Source organism: Typha angustifolia, chromosome 15, assembly GCF_048772165.1.
Source record: "Typha angustifolia cultivar Huaian chromosome 15, ASM4877216v1, whole genome shotgun sequence".
Taxonomy (NCBI): Eukaryota; Viridiplantae; Streptophyta; class Magnoliopsida; order Poales; family Typhaceae; genus Typha; species Typha angustifolia.
The window spans coordinates 22,898,160-22,918,459 of NC_133253.1; the positions used below are offsets into that span (position 1 = coordinate 22,898,160).

General features: G+C 40.4%; 4 protein-coding genes across 6 annotated transcripts; 2 read left to right on the plus strand and 2 right to left on the minus strand.

Annotated features, from left to right (window-relative positions):
- Positions 1–503: 503 nt before the first annotated feature.
- LOC140777286 (uncharacterized) lies at positions 504–4,121 on the minus strand. Its single transcript, XM_073121305.1, has 4 exons — positions 3,464–4,121; positions 3,205–3,334; positions 2,202–2,363; positions 504–1,662 (listed from the first exon to the last, which is right to left on the minus strand). Exons 1-4 carry the CDS (start codon positions 3,649–3,651, stop codon positions 790–792), a joined length of 1,353 nt encoding a protein of 450 aa, XP_072977406.1. The 5' UTR covers positions 3,652–4,121; the 3' UTR covers positions 504–789.
- A 265-nt stretch (positions 4,122–4,386) lies between these two features.
- On the minus strand, positions 4,387–9,095 carry LOC140777287 (probable protein phosphatase 2C 66). The gene is made up of 5 exons (XM_073121306.1): positions 8,587–9,095; positions 6,944–7,330; positions 6,557–6,674; positions 5,969–6,192; positions 4,387–5,409 (listed from the first exon to the last, which is right to left on the minus strand). The coding sequence occupies exons 1-5, from the start codon at positions 8,929–8,931 to the stop codon at positions 4,846–4,848; spliced, it is 1,638 nt and encodes a 545-aa protein (XP_072977407.1). The 5' UTR covers positions 8,932–9,095; the 3' UTR covers positions 4,387–4,845.
- Positions 9,096–11,570: 2,475 nt separating this feature from the next.
- Positions 11,571–16,636, plus strand: LOC140779174 (pentatricopeptide repeat-containing protein At5g66520-like). Of its 3 annotated transcripts, XM_073124159.1 has the most exons (3): positions 11,571–14,545; positions 14,652–14,889; positions 14,995–16,636. In XM_073124159.1, exon 1 carries the CDS (start codon positions 11,579–11,581, stop codon positions 13,691–13,693), a length of 2,115 nt encoding a protein of 704 aa, XP_072980260.1. In that variant the 5' UTR covers positions 11,571–11,578; the 3' UTR covers positions 13,694–14,545; positions 14,652–14,889; positions 14,995–16,636. The 3 variants fall into 3 exon arrangements, with proteins under 3 accessions (XP_072980260.1, XP_072980258.1, XP_072980259.1); XM_073124157.1 differs by having other exon boundaries at positions 11,571–14,889; XM_073124158.1 differs by having other exon boundaries at positions 11,571–14,873.
- An 880-nt stretch (positions 16,637–17,516) lies between these two features.
- Positions 17,517–19,947, plus strand: LOC140778734 (aspartyl protease family protein At5g10770-like). Its single transcript, XM_073123582.1, has 3 exons — positions 17,517–17,789; positions 18,491–19,342; positions 19,431–19,947. The coding sequence occupies exons 1-3, from the start codon at positions 17,522–17,524 to the stop codon at positions 19,811–19,813; spliced, it is 1,503 nt and encodes a 500-aa protein (XP_072979683.1). The 5' UTR covers positions 17,517–17,521; the 3' UTR covers positions 19,814–19,947.
- Positions 19,948–20,300: the final 353 nt, after the last annotated feature.

The window sequence follows — 20,300 nt, forward strand, 5'->3', positions numbered from 1 at the left end:
GTTAAATTATATTATATTCTTATTAATCCAGTGACTCCAGTCACAAATAAATTTTTTTGTTGATAGTTGGAAAGTCATCTTTTTACGCGGATACATTTAGCTAGCGCACCTGAATTATATAGATGTATTTGCAACTGGAACCAGCGTTATAAATTCTTGGTGCACTTACACTACACCGAACGTTTGCAAATATCATATTTCTCCATCTGGCTATAATCCCCTGTGAAGATTTATCGGTTTCATTTTGTGGTATATTTTGTGTTAGCCGTTGCTCTCTACGGTGCTTATCTTTCTTGGACTGTTCCAGTACTTTTGTGGAGGTGTAGACTGTAGAGCATATTAAGAATCTCGATTTATCGATCTCGATTTATCGATATTGACGAGGCTGTGGCGTACTTCTTTAATGCTTGTGGAAAGACGACGTCTCAAATCTTTCTGTCAGTTTTAGACAATGCAAATCATGGTAACAGCGGTTTTTTCTCAGATATTCGTATTAGGTCACAAGTCACAACAGCTTGCAGCTATTCTTCCATTGATATTTGTTAATAAAGGCCTTTGATGGTTTAAGTGAAACAAGAAGCAAAGGGCTAACCAAAATGAAGTACGTTAGAGATGAACAGAGTACTCATGATTTACGAACTGGGCCTTGAAGTTTTCTTCGTTGCTTGCTCTTGATTTTTCTATAATATCAGATACTGTTCACGTGTCGGTAGCCTGAATAAAGCAAGACAAAATCTGCATACATACTGTTGGAGTACATATTTATTGATGACATGCACCGGGATAGAATCACCTCCTAAATGCATTGCTTTCATGGGCAGCTGATCCCCCTTGCGAGTAATATGCACGCCGGCGAACACTTTCTTCAATTGTAGAGCTGCCCCCTTTTTCTGTTCCATAGATACTCTTATGTGCATCATCCAAGAAATTCTTTCCTCTTGATGAGCTAGCTCTCATCGCCTCTTGGGCATCAGCCTCTGCTGCTTTCTTCAATCGCTTCCACCTTTGTTCCTCATGAAGTTCTGCATCAAGCTGCATTTCTCGTAACCTGGCTGCCCTCTCTTCCTCTGAAAGCTTTGGGATGCCACCACGGCGATTTCTATAGCTATGTCCTTGTTGCATATTTTGTTGGCCTGCTTCACTTGGCTTCTTCTCATATCCACGGTCAGAACTAGGATGCTGACGTTCAGATGCTGAATGGTCCCTCTTTCTTCTGTCTTCCTCTCTTCTGTACCTTGAATCTGAATTGACTTCTCTCGGATACCTTTCATGCTTTGAGTACTCTGATGATGAATAATATTTCTTTCGTTCATCTTCATTACCTTCACCTTTGTTTCTCAAATCTGAATGATCTTTGCGGAAATGCTTATCATGCTTTGACGTTACATGGTCGTTCTTTTTTCTAACCTCAACACTTTCTGAATCAGATGAAGCTCTAGAAGAATGCTTCTCATGTTTTGACTTTCTACGTTCTCTCTGATCAGTTGACTGATGATATCTTTTGCTTTTCTCTTCCTCAGCTTCACTTGTGTCTTCTGAATGTGAATGAACATTGGACCGGCGCTTGTCACTCCTCGAGTCATCCCCATCATGCTTCTTGTGCCTTTTCTTTTCTCGTTTTTCTTTCTTAGCTTCCTTCTTCTTCTTCTTCTCAGTCTCCACCTGCATATTAGGGGAACAAGGCACATTTACTACTGGATAACAACAAAGTCTTATTGGCTGGAATCAGAAGCAATAAATACAACACCGAAAAAGCTAACCCCAACCCATCAGGAAGCTGACAGTGTCACATAGACAGGAGTAAGTATGTAGCTACATATAAATTTACAGCTGCCTATTTAAAATCACTTACTAAATATAAGCAGTTCAAATAGATATGAAATAGATCTCTTAGGTTTTTGCTAAAAAGAACCAAATACTTTTTTTTGTTATAGCCAATAACAAATAGAATAGTAGTGAAGAGAATCATGGGTAAGGGATCGAAGAGTCTATCATGCTCTAAAGAAGTGGTCATGTAAGTATCATCAGAAGCTGCAATTCTACATGGAAAATAACTAATCAAGAAATTGGTTTTCTCCCAAAACCAAATTTCTGAAATATAACATTTTGAGTTATTACATGAGAAAGCAGCAATGCACAGCCCTAAAACAGTCATTCAGCATCTAGAAAGATGATGGAGAAAAATAAACTGGAGAACTTACAGATTTCTTTATCATAGCCATCTTGATAGGATTATTCTTTATCCGCGAGAGGGCTTCTTGCTCCCGTTGTCGAATAAGAAGCAAGGGATCTGAATGGAGTTTTCTCCATGCATCATTTGCAGACTGGGGCTTATCTTCGAATAAAGCTCCAGGAACAGCAGACTGACACATTAAGAAATGCAAAAATAAGTACCAATTATGTAAAAAACAAATATTTGGTATAAGTAATAACAATATTTGATAAATTGTGACAGCAAGGTCGACATTCTATCTAGTCCAGTAAAACTTGAATACCCCCAACACCCCACCCTTACTTTCCTCTTATAAAAAGAAAGTAAAAAACAATCTAATAAAGTTTACGCCCTAATTTCTTCAGTGCCTCCCAATCTCTCATGCTCTCCCTCTTTCCTAACTATAGTATGTTACTAAAGCACAAAGGCTTATATTCAACAAGTCGTCATTGAAAACCATCATTAGAGTGCACAGCAACCCAAACTGACTATTATGTACCTATAAGGTTGGCATAGACCACCTCCCCATATATTCATAGTGAGTCACAGAATCAAGGCCTAGCACATGCCCAGAAAACCTTCTAACCAAGTAGCAAGATGCTGGCTCACAAACTAGATCCATTGATTGAACAATTCTAGGTTTAGCACAAACTTATCAAGAATTGAAAATGTAAATAGAAGATTGTAGACAAGCTGACAATCATTTTACTCCTGCTTTTGTTTTCCACATAGTAGTAGTAGTAGTAGTTATTATGCACTTCATCTTTCATCAACTAAATATTGTCAAAGGTATCCATCATACTGCATAGGAAGATAAGCACATAGGCAGATAACAAATCACATAGAGATCCAAGAAATAACATCCCGTGGTGCCACAAGTATCTAATTAGTATAATTAGCAAGCATATATTGCATCACGATTTGCCGAACATAATTCCCGCACGTCTAATCAATCGAAGCAATCAAAATCAAGAACATAAAAAAGAAGTTACCTTGGAGGAGCTAGCCTCCGCTGCTGGGGTTGCAACCGCCGGTGGAGCCTGTAACGCCTTAAATCCATCCGAACTCGCCTTTCCCACAGCCAATCCCGATTCATAGAGGAAATCCAACCGCTCCTGCTTCCTGCTCAGATTGAAACAAAAAACAACGTATCAGAATCAAGAAGTAACCGTAAATCCAAACAAAAAATCACGTTTCTTTGCCGATCAAAACTCTAACCCTAATCCTAACAAGAGGGAAAGAGTAGATTACGGGACAAGTCCAGCTTGCTCCTGGAGGAGGCGGAACTCGGATCGCTCGCGCTCCTCCTGGATCTGCTTGCGGAGCTCCTCGAGCTTCTTCTGCTCGGCGTCGTGCTTCTGCTCCGCCTTCCACACGTTCTCGATGTTGCGAAGGCTCCCCGTGTGCCATCCCTTCTTATTCAAAAACTTGAGCGCCATCAAAACTTAACCCTAGATGTATCTCTTCCTAGGGTTTGTCTTCTCTGCCTTGCCTTCTCTTCTCCTCCGCGACAGGAAAAGAAAAGGATCAGAAGAAGCAATGGCAGGGGCGTAATTTTATTAGTTTTGGACGAGAAAGAGATCGACGACTTCTACGTTGGCAAACCGCCGATATCGGTTTGGATACATGGAGTCCGATAGGGAGGCGGATTCGATCTACAAATAACGGATATTGGTACCCGGACCAAAGTCCGATAGCATAGTAGCTACCGTTGCAGAATTTTGGACATGTCCTTCCAACAATATAATTTCCGGATCGTCGACATGTCTGCAGTTCTTTTGAATTCTATCAAAGAGTAATAGTAGATTAGATGTTATTATTAACAGCCAAATCATCTGTGCAGATAAAGATCTAAGGCAGCTGCTCAATGGAAAAGGATCGGCAATTATTATTGGACACAAAATTACCTCAGAATCTAGGTATCATCAATGCATCAGAGTGAAGAAAAATGAAAATCAGAATATAATCGAGCTACCATTTCCACAAATCAGAGTTTGCAGTAATAGAGATATGCCATGATACACATTTCACATTGTAAGTAACCTGTAGAACAAAAGAGCTTTCATACTTTTTCTTTTCCTTTTTTGCTCAAATTTTAATTACAGCCATAAACAAACTTCTTGTAGCAGAGAAGATTTCTGATTGAATCAGAAATTAAAACAAACTAGAAGTAATTTACCAGAGCTAAAGACAGTGATGCAATTTATAGATTGGAGTCTTAGCATATCAAGGTGGGCCAAAGTTCCAACAGTAAGGAGGCAAGACAATTCACAAGCTTCTTTCCAAACAAAAGATTTTCTACAAAATAAAGAAGCCTGTAAAGTGCAACCTCCTGGAAACACAAGGTAATGACAGAAAGCAGGAATATGCTTGCTGTTAAACAAGCAAGCAAGAATAGAAAACAAAGAAACAAATCACGGGACCTAACCTTCCTGACTAGATGGATTTGGCTCAGAAAACGCTCATGCGAAGGCTTGAGCAACTGGACTGGTGCAAACTGAAATAGAATGTTCTCCAGACATACTTCCAAATTTACATGTTTTTTTTTCAGTTTGATCTTTAATGATTTATACTTAATAAAAAGAATCACCGGTTTGCATTCCCCATCTATGGAAGGCAGGTGCTTGTGGTTCTCACAACCACTTCCTCCAACTGGTGGACCTTTTATCAGTGGACAAGAATCTGGGAAGATTTAAGAGGGAATTTACCCTCGTGACACCTTCAAGAGCAGACCATTCTTCTTCCTCTGCAGTGGATATACAATCAGCAAGGCTCCTGGTGGATTGGCACCTGTCTGGCATTTTGTCCACCTTGGGTTCCTCAGATACTGGTACAATTTCTTCAGCGCCATGTAGGGTATATTGATGTTCTAATGTAGATGCACTGACTTGAGCTTCAACAATGATCGGAACATGTGTTTCTTCTTTATCTCCGTCTACTTTTTCAATAGAATCCAAGACCACTACCTCAACTGTTTCCAAAGATGTCTTCTTGGGTTCACTTTGTTGAACTGGATCAGCGGAGTATCTTGTATCCAAGAATAAACAGACAGCAGCACAATCATCACTCTTTGATGTAGGGAACTTTAATCTCCAGGAGCGGACTGCACAATCAACAAGAGCTCTAGCTGCTGTTGCACGAGTTGGGGCTGCCGCCACTATATCAACAGCCTCCTTGTTAGAGAGAACATCCCAAACCTACAAAAAGAATAACTTTCAAATTTGAGAGAGTTTCAATTGCATGTCTGATACCATTAATCTATACCAGATCACATTGAGGGGATTGCAATTTGGATATCAAGTACTTTTTAACTTCTGCAGCAACATGGAAGAAATCTTGAAGGTATTTTTCAACAGCAATATCCACAAGGAATAGAAGGGAAAAGTGAATTATTTTAAGCAACACAAAAGCTGGACAGCTAATCTGTATCACATGGAGCAAGGTACATCATCAGCATGGAAGATGGGTAAAAAGAATGTTTTAGAAAAAGAACATAAATTTAAAAAGTCAAAAGGCTCAGCATTTTGATGAAAGACTGGATGTTGTTTAAGGAGCCGGTGATGAAGTTGGAGATTTTATTATGAGATGTTAATAGACAAAACTGAACTCACCTATTACCGTCTGGCTATTGAACTATGCTAGAGCATACAAAAGTTCAGAAATTAGGCTATCATCATGCATTTTATTGCCGTACCCTTCAAGATACATACGTAAGTAGAAATATAATAAACAAGTTGATCTGAAAGAAGGAGATACCCCATCAGTGGCAAGAACTATAAACTCATCTTTCTCAGTAAGATGACGATAGGATATATCTGGAACAGATATTAGACCATAATCTTTCAGGCAAAAGTCTCCAAAAGCTCTGGCCATTGCTAAGCCAGGTGAATCATTATTTGGCAACCATACTCTTGCAACTTCAGGTTCATCCTGCAGAGCAAAGACTCTTCCTCTGCATTGCTGGATTCTGGCAGCCTCCCCTATAAGATGAAAACAGAAAGTTTAACCCAAGGCATACAAAAGTAGTTGCATTAGATCATTACGAACCTCAAAACATCAACTGTTTTGTTTGTGGATATCACTGTATGAATAAAAACAAAGAAGTGGTGAAGATGGCATCATTTTGTAGTGTTTAAAGGTTTTTCTTACTTCCATTTTCTGACATTCGCTAATTCAGAAACCAGAGATGAAAGGTATTATCTTGAAATTAAATAATTTCATGAATATAAATAGCATACTAAAAAGAATGAAGTCAGAAGTCTAGCCAGGGAAAGGACAGCTCTTTATCTAAATATGTGCTGCCAAAGAAATGGGCTGCAAAATAAAGATAAAATAGAAACATACTAGGCAGGTTAGGTTTCAAGTCAACAGTCAGCTGAACAGCAATTAAGTTGTTGTCCTTATCTCGTGTGCCCAATATTGCTCTTGAATCTCCAACATTTCCAATTACAAGATCCTGCCCCTGAAGAAGTTCAAGTTGACAAACTATAACATCCTGCAAATCACTGGAGACAAAATCAATGTTCAAAAGCTTGCCAATTGACTTGGAACTCAGCCAAGTTGACTTGGGTTACTTTGCTTCTTCCAAAGAAATAGAAACTCAATGATTCATAATTTTATGAGATTTACGACTTTTGAGTCTATCCACCAAGTCCAACTTGGAAGCTGAGAAGTTCTGAACATTGGCACAATACAACCAATAAAGAAAAGGGAAATTCTGCAATTCATCACCTGCTTTATCACTGTAACAGCTGTACTCCCGCTGCAGAAACAATCAATTGTTGGGTGAAGCTTCAGCTCTTTATCCATTAAATTGAAAGCCTTTAGAAAGGACTGTTTGAGAGGCAGATACATCTCAGGTAGCTTTTCATTCTCATCAACATTTATGGACTCACCCCATTCATCATCAGCACTGACAGATGCTGATTCCTCAGAATTCATGCTCCCTGATGCACTGCCATTCTGATGTGGACTATTATCACCAGCAACATTAGCTCTCCACTGGGTGCTTAGTTTGAGAGGAAGAGAATCTCTGACTTTCTTGGCAACCATATGACCAAATGGCCCATGACCATCAAATACTCCACAGAAGATTGTGTCACTTCTTAGAGTGAAATTCTACCAGGGAAATGGCATAATAAGTAAATTACAAGTTCAGAAACAAATAAATGGAAAAATAACAAGGAGATGAAAATGAATGCATGGTACATGAGGAAACATTTTCTTATCTAAAAGTGAGGGTAAGGCTTGTTGTTCGTTGGCCCTTTCGTTACTGTTAGCACAAAGTGAAAGGCTTGGCCACATCTCCATGAGTGATTTAAACAGGATGCATTACATGTACCTGTCTCTCTCTATGTATATGTGAATAGAGAGAGAGAGAGAGAGAGAGAGAGAGAGAGAGGGACAGGGAGAGTCATCTAGAAATATTTGTTGAGTACCAAAAGTAGAAGAATGATAGGGGTGTTGCTCAGCAGTTAGGGTCACATCCCCTATCAAGTGATTTTATAGTCCATCATTGCGATATTATCATCCTAGAAGACTAATTTAACATGAAGGAACCTATTGTTAGATATTCTGTTTGTCCTACAACTCATTAAAATGAACATGATTGGTATGCCCGGTATGTGGCAAAATATATTTTTTTCTTGCATAACTCATCAAAACATAAGAATGTGCTATTCAAGCTTTGGGATTAGCAAACATCTTGGCTTCCACTGAGCTTCTTCTCCATGCCATTGCAATGGTGTCGCCAAGCTAATCTAGCAACGCCAATTTCCCTAGCACATTCTGAAGTAACATTTAAGCATCTAGCAATTCAAGGCAATAATATTACCTTTAAAATGCTGAATGGTTGAGCCCTTGCTTCTGGCGCTTCCCTCCTCATAAGATGATGAGGGGACAACATATTACATAGTAAAAGTTACTTAACATCCATGTCTACAAGCACACTGCTAAGCTAAGAACAACCCTATACTCATATACAAAGAATTAAAATATACTAGTCAGCCAACATTTCCCATTACTTATCACTGAGTTCCACATCTTGCTGGAACTAGATTAACATAGCTTCAAAGATAACATTCTTTCTACTATTTTCTTCAAATAATATTCTCAAAGGAGAACAAAATACTTGCATCAGTCGCCATTAATCTTCCCCCATTACTTACGATACAATCTAACCCCCCAAAAAGAAGATCAAATAAACTTTACTACCCATAAATGTTAATCTGGACTTTGATAAAAATAAAACAAAGGATTTATCTCCTGCCAAATCTCCAGCAAGAATATTGCTGTCCGGAATCGACCCACGCATCAAAAGAACACAAAAATAATCTCGAAAACGAAAACAAACAGGAAAAAAAAAAAGCCAATACCTCCCACACGATCATAGCATCCTGGTTAGTCCCCTTCCTTCCCTGCTGCGTGTAAAGACAAGCGACCTCGCTCGCCCCGTTCAGGAACATCCGGCCGGGCAAACGGTGGAGCTCGTCCTCCGCCGGCTCACGTCCGCCGGCGACCACCGATCGCCGGCCAAATATTCCTCCACCTCCTCCGCCACCTACGCCTACTCCTCCTTCCTTCTTCGTGCTCTTCTTCCTCTCTATCCATCTCTTCGAACTAGTCAAGAACCGCGACGAGACGCCGCCAGCGTTAGCCGGAACATCGTCCGCCGCCGTGGACCTCGCCGGCAACGCCTGAGACGAGAGGCATGAGCCCATCTGATAAGGAGCAGATGAGACGACGAATCGGATGGTTACTAAGCTCACAGTAGAGAGAGAGAGAGAGAGAGAGAGAGAGAGAACTTCAATGAGTATCAAAGCGAGTGGGGTTGCTCCATTAGGGTATATGACTTGGAAAATGGTGGTGTGTTTCCTTTTTCCCCCCCTTATGGCCTTATGACATGATTTGTTCTAAATTGTTAATTCCGGACTTTTTACAAATTAACACCTATATTTTCGGTTTTAATCCTTAAAATAAAGAGAGAGACAGAGACAGAGACAGAGAGAGAGGCCGGCTTATACGTTATCTAATTATGGCACGGCGATCGGGAAAGGGACTAGATATTTTAAGATCTCGTGTGTAGCCTTTAATTACTATTTTCTTGATCCGATTAATCCATATTTCAATATTAAGTTCTTTTTTGGCTTAACCTTTTTGTCCACATATGGAAGGGGGTGAGTGGAAGGGAGTCTCCACTTTGTCCTTGTCAGCAGACAAGAGGGAAGGGCGTTCTCGTAATTCCATATTCTAGAGGTTTCCATTTGACCAGAGGATGTGGCCGCCAGCATAGATAGCTTTGATGACTCATCCGCTTTCCCTGTTCCTATTGCTTAGTTGGCACATTAGCAAAAGCTTTGACAGTGGATTAAGTGAGACTCTTCTTATAATTAATGTTTTGGAGTTTAGTTGGGAGTCAAAATATAGTTTACTATCAATATTTAGGGATAATTACATCCAGATCCCTTTTAATAATATGTTTATTTTGTTAATTTTATCCTTAATTATAGGAAAAGCCAATAGAAAAGTTTGGATATAATTAACCATTAATTTTATTGTAAAAATATCAAATAAGTGTAGGCATATTTTCCATCTCATCTAACCAGAGTTAATACATATTAATTTAACCTACTTATTTGATGTAAGCATAGGAGTACACTCCTATATAATTATTCTAGTTATAGGCTTTATGACAAGGTGGGTGAGAGTAGATAACTCATGCATGCTAAATTAGTTAGGCACAAATAATTAAAAGAAGTTTTGACATCAATTATAGCTCTGGTTGAAAGTCAACGTGTTTGGAATATACCTTAAATAAGTGTATACGTGATGATAACTTCATCACATATAAAATTGAGGGTGAACTACTTAATTTCTTAGCGATAGCTTTAAGAAACATTAAAGTTAGGCATTCTAAGTCAGAGCTAAATCCTTGAAGCAATATGATGATGGTATGTTTATATATACATATATATTTATATATTAGTAAAGGTGGTATTTTTCTCTCTGCCTATCTGCTGTCATGCACATAAATGTGTAGCAATTTGTGGGGTCTAATTGCAGTGAGCCACTATGGATATTTTGGACCATCACACTCACATGGTTCAACAGCTTAATAATCACAACATGCAGCCATATATTGCATAAAACAGTCTTGTGATTATGTACTTCTTCTTAGCAGTAATTATTTTTTCAACCTTGCAAGATCCATTCATCATGGATAGAAGCATTTTGTGCTCAACTTTGGAACAAGTGGCAATAAATATTGAGCAGGGGAAAGAAAGCTAAATACTTGAAAAGGGGGAGGACAACAACGTATACTGGCATGGTCAGCAAGGCATGTGGTCCTTAATACTCTATAGAGATGAGCATTTGATGCTTTAATCTTAGGTATAACTAACCCCAGGTGGACAAATAGACTACTAATGGACCCATGCCCTACTGATACAAGCTGGAGATATGCATTGCTTTCATGCAGCTTAATCATCTCTGATGCAGCCTAAGATATGGATCCTTCCTTACCTGTTCCTAGGAATTTACAAGGGGCTTCATTGTGTAGCTGACTCAATAAATGCCCTTCTCTTCCCAGGCTGAAAGAATCAAGAATATTTTACTCCCCAAAAGAGCTCAACCACCCAAAGTCCCAAACTACCAACCTTCTTCTGTGTAATTATTAATGAGGGAACTGTGAAGAGCTTGGCATATAGTAATGCAATATGAGGATGTTGTCTTGACTAGCAAAAGGCAAAAGGCCATTGCAGAGGTTGAAGCTGCTGCTAGCCTGCTATGCTAACTCTCTTCTGCAGAAGGGTAGGAGGTCTATTTCTACAGACTCAACAAACTTAGGTGCATTGCCTAAACAATTAAATGCACATGAAATGGTTGGCAGTTGTGGGTTCCATTCTAGCAAGTTACTATGTGCAGTTGGACAACCACATTATTCATTTGCTCATAATTGGGAAATTTAACCAACCAAAGACATTGAGATTAGGGGTATTTGAATCACAGTTGGTGTGTACTCTCTGTTTTTTTCCTTTTCTTTTCTTCATTGCCATGGAATTTATGTATGTCAAGTTGTTAAGTCAAAAGATGATCTTTGTGAAACAAGTAGACAAACTTAGAGATATTATTGGTAGGTAATTTGATGTTTGTTTTGATTTGCTTTTTGTGTTTAAAGTGTTCCTTTTCTTCTTCAGACAAGCCCAATGGGTCAGTTGATATTTTCAAAATAGGCCCCTGGACTCCGTAAAACTGCATCCGACCCGGAATAAAGTCGGATGCATATCAAAAGACCTTATCGGATCCAAATTTAAACCCATAAATTAAAACTCGTAAGCGAATCCCCACTCAGACGCGCGAATCCAAGCGATGCTCTCCACCCATCTCCGTCACCACCATCTCCCCCGCTTCCTCGCCCACCTCATCGTCACCGGCCACCTCAGCCGCCACCCCTCTCTCCTCCGTCGACTCCTCGACCTCCTCTCCCTCTCTCCAAACCACCCTTCTTCTCTTCTCCTCTTCCCACCTATCTCTCGCCTTTACTTCCACCTCTTCCCCTCGTCGACTACCTTCTTCTACAACCTCCTCATCCGCGCCTTTTCCAAGAGCCGTTTCCCCGACCAATCCATTGTTTCTTTCATATCCCTCCTCCGCGATGGGTGCCTCCCTGACAAATTCACCTTCCCCTTCCTTGCCAAGGCCTGTTCTAATCTCCCCTCCCCTCGAGTAGGCCAAATGACTCATACCCAGGTGGTGAAACGTGGGTTCTTATCCGATGTCTATGTTGTTAACACGCTTATTGGCTTGTACTCGGCTTTTGGCGAAATGAGTTCTGCTCAGAAGTTGTTCGATTCGAGCTCGGAGGTGTTGGATGTCGTTTCGTGGAACACCATTATCGATGGGTATGTGAAATCTGCGGCACTGGATGTTGCAAGAAAGGTTTTTGATGAAATGCCTGTGAGAAATGAGGTGTCGTGGAGTGCGATCATTTCTGGGTATGCAGGGAAAGGGGAGTTGGATGTCGCACAGGCATTGTTTGATAGAATGCCAGTTGGGAGGAATGTCGTGACGTGGAATTCAATGGTCTCGGGGTTCGCGAGACATGGGTTACTGCCTCTGGCGAGGAAGCTGTTTGATGAGATGCCGGTGAGGAATGTGGTGTCATGGAATTCGATAGTTTCAGGATATGCAATGAATGGAGATATGAATGCAGCTAGAGAGTTATTCGATGTGATGCCAAAGAAGGATGTAGTTTCTTGGAGTTGCATGATTTCGGGGTATGCGCAGACTAACCGTTATGTGGAGGCACTTGAACTGTTCAAGGAGATGCAGAAAGATAACAGTGTGAGACCCAATGAAGTGACCATGGTAAGTGTGTTATCGGCCTGTGCCCATCTTGCAGCTTTGGATCAAGGGAAGTGGGTCCATGCTTACATAGATAAGAACCGGATGGTCTTGGATAATGAGTACAATCTAGGGGCTGCACTCATTGATATGTATGCCAAATGTGGAAGTACTGAGGTAGCAGTTAATATTTTTCATTCATTGGATTGGAAGAACGTTTCTAGCTGGAATGCTCTGATCACAGGATTAGCTATCAATGGAGCTTCTCATGAATCCCTTAATGCCTTTGAGCAAATGCAGAGATCAAGAACAAGGCCTAATGACATTACTTTTCTTGGGGTGTTGACTGCATGTACTCATGGTGGGTTGGTAAGTGAGGGCCGTCAGTATTTTGAGAGCATGTCAAAAATTTATGGAGTTCAACCCCAGATGAAGCACTATGGTTGCATGGTTGACTTGTTGGGCCGAGCAGGATTGCTGGAAGAGGCAGAGGGAATAGTGAGAGGCATGTCAATGAAACCAGATGTGATGGTATTGGGTGCTTTGCTTGGTGCTTGTAGGATACATAAAGATGTGGATACTGCTGATAGAATAAAGAGTAAGATCCTTGAAATGAAACCCCAGCAATCAGGCTGCCATGTTCTGCTATCCAATATTTATGCTGCCTCCGGTAGATGGTCTGATGCCTTAGAGATGAGGAACTTACTGAAACAGAATAGCATCTGGAAGGAGCCGGGATCTAGTTCAGTTGAACTGGATGGAGCTGTTTATGAGTTTGTTGCTGGAGGGAATTCGCATCCCGAGAGAAGTGCTATATATTCTTGGCTGGATGAAATGAGGAGGAGGTTGAGATCCGAGGGGTATATACCAGTAACTGCAGAAGTTCTCTTAGATTTGGATGAGGAGGAGAAAGAGACCTGGCTTTCAAGGCACAGTGAGAAGCTTGCATTAGCATTTGCTTTTCTCCAGGCTTCATCTCAAGCACAAATAAGGATTGTTAAGAACCTACGCATATGTTGTGACTGCCATTCATTCATAAAGCATGTGTCCAAATTATATCCTCAGGAAATTCTCGTGCGAGATCGGATTCGCTTCCACCATTTCAAGGGTGGTGCTTGCTCATGCAAGGATTACTGGTAGAGTTCGAAAATGCTGCAATATACATTTTTCCATGGGGTGGTATATGCTTTGGTTATGCTTGTTGGTGCCAAACTCAGAAGAATAAATGCAATGATACTCCTAAAAGCTGCAAGTATGTCAATGGTTTGTCTGTATCAAGGGTCCGGTCGAACCGAAACTTAGTGGCAGTTCACTTGATTTAACTTCACATTTCTTAAACAGGGAAGAATAAATGCAATGATACTCCTAAAAGCTGCAAGTATGTCAATGGTTTGTCTGTATCAAGGGTCCGGTCAAACCGAAACTTAGCGGCAGTTCACTTGATAACTTCACATTTCTTAAACAGGGAGGCGCTCTCCTTTTATGGCTGAAAAAGTTCTTCTCACAAATTGATTGGGTACCTATATATTAATGAAGCTGCCATTCTGTTCCATTGATAGGATGCAATAAATAGATCTTTGCTCAGTATCTCTTGTAAATAACATAGTGAACTACTGGATGACATATTCTTGGGAAGAAAAAATGATCTACTATTCCTTTATGCTGTAAATTGAAAAGCGCAACCTTCACCCCAGAAATATGGGGTCCTGACGACAGCAAAAGACAGGCGCTCCATTTCTGACCTTGTCTTTACCTATAATAAAACAGCAATGAAGCTGGTTATAAAAGGCATTAGACATCTCTCCCGGAATTTTGGGGTTTAGGTTGGAAATATTTCTACCTAGCAAATTGTCAGAGAATCTTCACTGATTGTAAATTGGAATTTAACAATCTTTCCAGAAGGTGTCTTTCAATGAAGCTATTGATAATATCTGGTCATCTGAAACTTGCCATCATACAGGATGTAAAATGGGATGACATATTTGCTGCCAGGTTAGGGCCGCATGATGAATTTACCTTGTATAGGCTTGATGTTGTTACTCAGTTTCAGAAGAAAGGCTTTATTCAATCTTGATTGATTGATAGCCACCATTTTCAGGATCAATGGCCATCATGTAGTGTAAGAGCAGTGCTGAAGTAAAGGTTGATCAGTTGATTTAAGAAGAATACCATGAAGCTCTGTTCAGCCTTAAAAGTGAGAATATTCACTGTAAGGGGTTTAGTAACTACAATGATCATGGATCTGTATTTTATCTTGATATGCCAACTTCATGAGGAATCCTGAGGAAATGCAGCAATATCAAGTCCGGATGCTGATTTGGTATGCAGCCCTTCAGGCCAGTTAACAACTTGCTTTCTTGATTCCCATTTAGATCGATGTGGAAAACTTAGTGACATCAACATCATCACTTTGATGGTATCATTTTCATGTAATTATGCAGATAGAGGCCAAAAGCAAAGATTCTTGCTGCTGCTACTCACCACATCTGGGACCACCTAATGCTAAGGAACGCTAGATGATGCAATGAACCCTCTCCCATCTACACTGTCTCATGTTCTGCATTTGAATTTCAATGCCAGATAAGCACTTCGTCAAGTCCTTGTTCCTTCCAATTAAAGTTTCCAGTTAAAGCTTCTCTGCTCTATATTATTGTTTTGTGTGCTTAAGTATAGATTGCAAGAATTTAGGGCTTTGGCGACCTTGATGACAAAGATAGACTTCTCTTTATCCATATATGCAGGCTAAGGCTATAATATAGTGTTAAAGAGACCAGTGGTAGACTTAAGAAAGGCTAAAAGAACTAGTCGAAAATCAAAATAGAAGCTTAGAGTTGGCGTAAGTTGGGATAAAATAATGGCAGGCAAATAAATGGTGTGAGCTTGTGCTTGAGATTCACAAGAATGCCTCAAAGTGGCTTGACAATGAAAAAGTTCTCAATGTTAACTTTGAGCAGTATGAATCTGAGACAAGGACCTGAAATGCTGAAAGTACCCTGTAGAGCCAAGTCTATCTCTAGAGAGAATGCTTTGTTGTACAAAGACTGGGTTAATGCTGGATCTAATTAGTGCACTGAAACTCAAGAGAAGTGCAGGTAAATTTATGATATTGTTCTCTCAGCCAAAGGATACACTTTGGCACGAGCAGATAACATAAGGGGAAATTATAGTTATAGAGCAAAAGTTACTATTGATAGAGCCACTAAACATCATTTCAAATTAATTGGCAATTTATATTCTGTAATGATTACTATCCAGTGATTTTAAATTTTTAACTCTGTATATTGTATTGTGAAATTCCACAATAATACCTTTGACATAACCTGGATCATGATAATATGTGCCACTCTCTGCAAGTGATGCTTGAAAAGTAAACTTATTTAGACTTTTTTTGGTTATAACCTATATAGACATAATGGAGATTTTTTCACGATGGTTTAGTACTGATGCATGATATGATTTGCTTTTTTCCATAGTCCTCATGATGCTCATAAAAGCAAGCAAGTAATGGGCAGGCCACTCCCACACCAATTTCAAGTCTCCAAGAATTAATGAATCAACTATTTATGCCCACAGTTGTATCACAAGAACAGAATGCTGCTATTCCCCTTCACCCTTTCACACAACTGCAGCACCCCATGTTCAATTCTCCATCATTTCAGACCATGGGAAAGAGGACATTTCTTCACCAACCCAACTATACTCAAAAATCGCTATCGACTCATCAAGAAGGTATCGAAGACTAATGAGGAAACACAAACAGAATAACTTTGGACATGCCTAAGGCTTTTCTCTGAGTACGCCCCTATTGTGGCTACCCTCAAGAGGCCTAACTCAAGACTTCTCAAAGCTCGGATCTGGCTCTGATATCATGTTGTTATAACCATCTTATTGACGGTATTTATCAATCCTTGACAATCCTCATTGTGCACTTAAGGAGTGCCATCTCCATGGCTTTCATTCATTCCTTACCTTATCATATGGATCGCATTTTGAAGCATTATTGAAAAGCACTAGTACATAATTGCGTCTGTGACTGTGTGGAATGATGAACATTATCTTGTGGTCCTCCACTCTATATAAAATTACATCACCTATGACGGTATGACCTTATGACCTTATGCTATTGTTACAGATAAGGAATATTGTTGTTAAAGGCAGGAACCATATGTATCTAGCAGCAGTCACTAGATGCCCCTATGATAAGAGGCCACCATACTCTCATAACTCACTGAAATACACACAATTAAAGATTATAAATCACAAACAAACACAAAACAGAAAGAAAACAGAAATAGTGACACCATTCCTGAATCATTGAGACCCTTACCAACCATTTTATTTTCTTCCAATTGCTTTTCTTTTAATAGGGCAATGCCTCAGGGCAAGGTACCCTGATTTTAAGGGTTTGTGTTCATACCTGATCATGGATAAATCCAAAGGTGAAAAGGATATATTTTGGATTTTCTTGGGTGCATTGAAGATTTTAAAAGACTACCATGATTCAAGCTTGTCAATTAGATATCAGCAAAACCAGTTACTGATACAAGGTTAGTAAGTATTACTCCATTTACTTGTGGGTACTTATTCCACAAGTGTGAACAAAGGCTAAAAGTTTGAATTCCTTGATCCTTAATATACAAGATCATCCTAAATTGGAAGAAACTTCTATTCGAAAAGGAAATTTATTATTATTATCATTATTATTATTGGTCAAAATACACCACATCCCAATGCCACGGGACATAAAAAGGAGGTCTTCCCAAATACCAACACTTTCACAAGTCAAGCAAGCCCACACATTCTATAGTCTCCATTAGTGCTTTCCAACGCGTGTGATAAGCCTCCTTTTCCAACCTACTTGTTCTTTCTCTTATGACCCATACCTAATTCCTCCACGGGAGAAGACTTTTGTGGTCACGAGAGAGAGAGAGAGAGAGAGAAACAAAAGAAACATAGACTACTCACTGCATGAGAGCTCAACATTCTCTCTATATAACTGAAACCTCTTCGGGTCTCCTTCCAGATGCACCATTGAAGTACTCTTCGTTGAAGTTTTCTTTCTTTCGCATGGCTTTCATCTCAGACTGTGTATTCCAGTGTTGCGTCTTCCTTCTTTTGCTCTCCACTACTCTTCCTCATTCTTCACAAGTATTTGGCGAACTCATAGACGCCCAACACCACCATGTGGTTAGAGTGAGCTCTTTGTTGCCAAGCAAAGTTTGCTCCTCTTCAGAAGGTTTGATGGCAGTCTTCTTCTACTCCTCATGTCAAACTCTTGTTAATTAGCTGTTCTGTTAGTCATGATAAATAGTGATTAAATGATATATACAATTAATCCCAGTCAAAGAGAAATACAAATTTTAAAAGTGATAAAACCATATATATATATATATTGGATTTTTTTCACGTTAGCTCTCTTCTCTTTATCTATATGGAATTTAGAGTAGTGTTAATTAGTGTCTAAAACGAATTGTTGTTCTCTCTAACCCGATCGTTAATTTGATGCAACGTAGAAGAAACAAGGAAAGAGACATTAGCAAAACAGGACGAATTCATCAATCTTTATCTCCTAGACGAGAGAGATTAAAAAAATCCATATCATTTAATAATACGTAAAAGATACCGCTCTCTTGGATCAATTAACTTTATGCACTTTTGGCCACCTTCATGACGCCATCTTTCTTTTCTTGTTAGAAAGTGGATGTGTGATCCATGACCGACCACATCAAATGCCATCTACTGATCTACCTAACGATATAATAAAATTATATATACGGTAGAGTTGGACTTCAATAAAGTCAAATTAAACCATGATCTCATGTTACCAAGGCACCTAACAACGTCACTTTTATGTAATAATTTCCACTTCTCTCATGGTGATAGTTAATAATTAATTTATCGTTGCTTCCAAGTATATACTAAACTTCAAATCCACAGATTCGAGTCCATCGAGGCTAAGAGTTGTGCATCGTCATGGCCCATGCTCACCATCACTACTCGAAAGTAAACGATCTCATGAACAAATCCTGAGTCAGGACAAAGCCCGAGTTGACTCACTACACCGCAAGATCTCCGCATCCAAAAGAGACGCCATGGAGAACTCGCTCGCCGTGTCGGTCCCAACTCACGCCGGCATATCACTCGGCACCGGCAATTACATCGTAAACATCGGGGTTGGAACTCCGAAGAAGGACTTCGCCGTCGTCTTCGACACTGGCAGCGACCTCTCGTGGATCCAGTGCAGCCCATGCACCAACTGCTACAAGCAACAAGACCCGTTCTTTGACCCGGCTGAGTCGTCCACGTATTCTAACATCTCATGCAACTCGGCTGAGTGCGTGCAACTTGACTCCGCGAGTTGCTCGGCCGAGTCGACCTGCCGGTACCAGATCAAGTACGGCGACAACTCTCAGACTGACGGCAACTTCGGACGCGACACCCTGACGTTGACGCCGTCGGCGGTGCTGCCGGGGTTCTTGTTCGGGTGCGGCAATAACAACACCGGGCTCTTCGGCCGGACCGACGGGCTACTCGGCCTGGGCCGGGATAAGGTGTCGCTGGCGTTGCAGGCGTCACGAAAATACGGCTCAGGGTTCTCCTACTGCCTTCCTTCAAGAGCAAGCTCGACGGGGTTTTTAGCGATCGGCGGTGGCACATCGATAAAAAAAGTACGATTCACACGTATAATATCCGACGTCAGATCACCATCATTCTATTTCCTTAATCTTGTAGCCATTAAAGTAGGCGGCCGGCGACTTCCAATACGTCGAACGATGTTTTCAACTACAGGTACAATTAAAATTCAAAATACTTTAAACTTTTAATTATTTAAAGCTTTGACACCATGACAAGCTATCTTTTATATTACATATATTAGGAACGTTGATCGACTCTGGGACGGTGATCACCCGACTGCCGCCGTCGGCGTACTCCGCACTCCGGTCGGCATTCCACAACCTCATGACCAAGTACCCGCCGGCACCGGCGTTTTCGATACTCGACACCTGTTACAACTTCACTGGGTACAGTACCGTGTCGGTGCCGAAAATCTCGCTGGTGTTCGCCGGCGGCGTTAGCCTTGACGTCGACTTCAGTGGAATTCTGTACGTGCTGAGCTTGTCGCAGGCTTGTCTTGCATTCGCCGGCAACAGAGATCAAAGTGGCGTGGGGATCATTGGGAACACGCAGCAGAAGACGTTCAATGTTATATACGATCTCCCCAATAAGAGAATTGGATTTAGTCCTAAAGGCTGTGCCTAAACGAGAATATCGATACCTATATAAACTTTTGAGAGCATCAGATAATATGATGATTAATTGTCGCATTTAGTATAATGGTGGTATAAGCTCAGACTGTGAGAAATTCTTCCATAATGATGACATTAATTTGTGCATCTTCTTGTTAATTGCTGCCAAAGATAAATGTTAAACATTAGTGTGAGAATATGATAATAAACAGAGTAACAGTTTAGTAGTTAACTGGGCCTAATCCGGCCCAATCGGATGAGGGCCCGCATAAGAATCTCAGCGTCCAATTACAGAGATTATTATGACAACCAATTAGGGGCTAACACGGATATAATCCGAATTCAATTAGTAGAAGAAGACTAATTAAGCTGACCTGATCCGGCTTTTGCTGGCTCTAATTATGGAAGCCGAATCGTGCTCGATCTTTGTCATAACCTTTTGTCCTCCGAGTACGACAAGAAGTAGTAGTGATGCAAATCTATATAAGATTGCCCTGCTA